The sequence below is a fragment of the Camelina sativa genome, chromosome 17, assembly GCF_000633955.1.
Source record: "Camelina sativa cultivar DH55 chromosome 17, Cs, whole genome shotgun sequence".
Classification (NCBI taxonomy): domain Eukaryota; kingdom Viridiplantae; phylum Streptophyta; class Magnoliopsida; order Brassicales; family Brassicaceae; genus Camelina; species Camelina sativa.
The window spans coordinates 28,926,158-28,926,867 of NC_025701.1; the positions used below are offsets into that span (position 1 = coordinate 28,926,158).

Below are 710 nucleotides of genomic sequence, written 5' to 3' on the forward strand. Positions count from 1 at the left end.
ATGCTGAGACTGAAAAAGTGGACGAAGATGCTAAGGTCACAAAAGATGAGGGACAAGCAGAGGCTACCAACATGGACGAAGATGCAGATGGAAAGAAGGAGCAAACTGATGATGGTGTTTCAGTGGAAGATACTGTAATGAAGGATGTGGAATCCAAAGACGATGACAATGCCAAAGATGATGAAAAGCAAGACACCAAAGAGACGGGTAGTACTGAAGCAGACCACAAGAAAGCTGGGAAAGAATCAGAGGAGGACATAAAACATGAAGGTGAAAAGTCAAATGGAACGAAAGATGGGAATACCGAAGACATCAAAGAGGAAGGAAAGCTGGTAGATGAAGACAGCGACAGAAACTGTTGAAAAAGTGGATAATATGGATGAAAAGAAAGAAGTGGAGAAATGTGAAGGCGCAGAATGAGGAGGAGTTGGTTGAAGAAGGAAAAGAGAAGGAAGATAAGGAAGAAGAAATAAAAGAGTAAGTTGAGGCGGTAAATGATGTGTCTGCATTTTATAGGGTTTTCAGTATAGTTTTTAGGTTTGTTTTGAGTCTTTTCCTAGGTCCAAGTGTGCTTTTAGAGTCCTTTTAGTCCTTTGTGAGTCTTTATAGGTTCTAGGTTACTTTGGAAGGAATCTGAGCGTTTTGGGGATGAAAACATGCATATGGAGCCAATTGGTTGAAGACTGATCGAGCTAGAAGGCAGATGGAAT

At 41.0% G+C, this 710-nt stretch overlaps 1 protein-coding gene across 1 annotated transcript; it reads left to right on the plus strand.

The window, feature by feature from the left end:
- Positions 3-420, plus strand: LOC104759883 (histone deacetylase HDT3-like; the record flags this gene model as incomplete). The annotated part of the gene is given in 2 exon segments (XM_010482762.1): positions 3-343; positions 345-420. Coding segments are annotated over 2 exon segments (417 nt in total), but the record flags the coding sequence as incomplete, so codon positions are not given.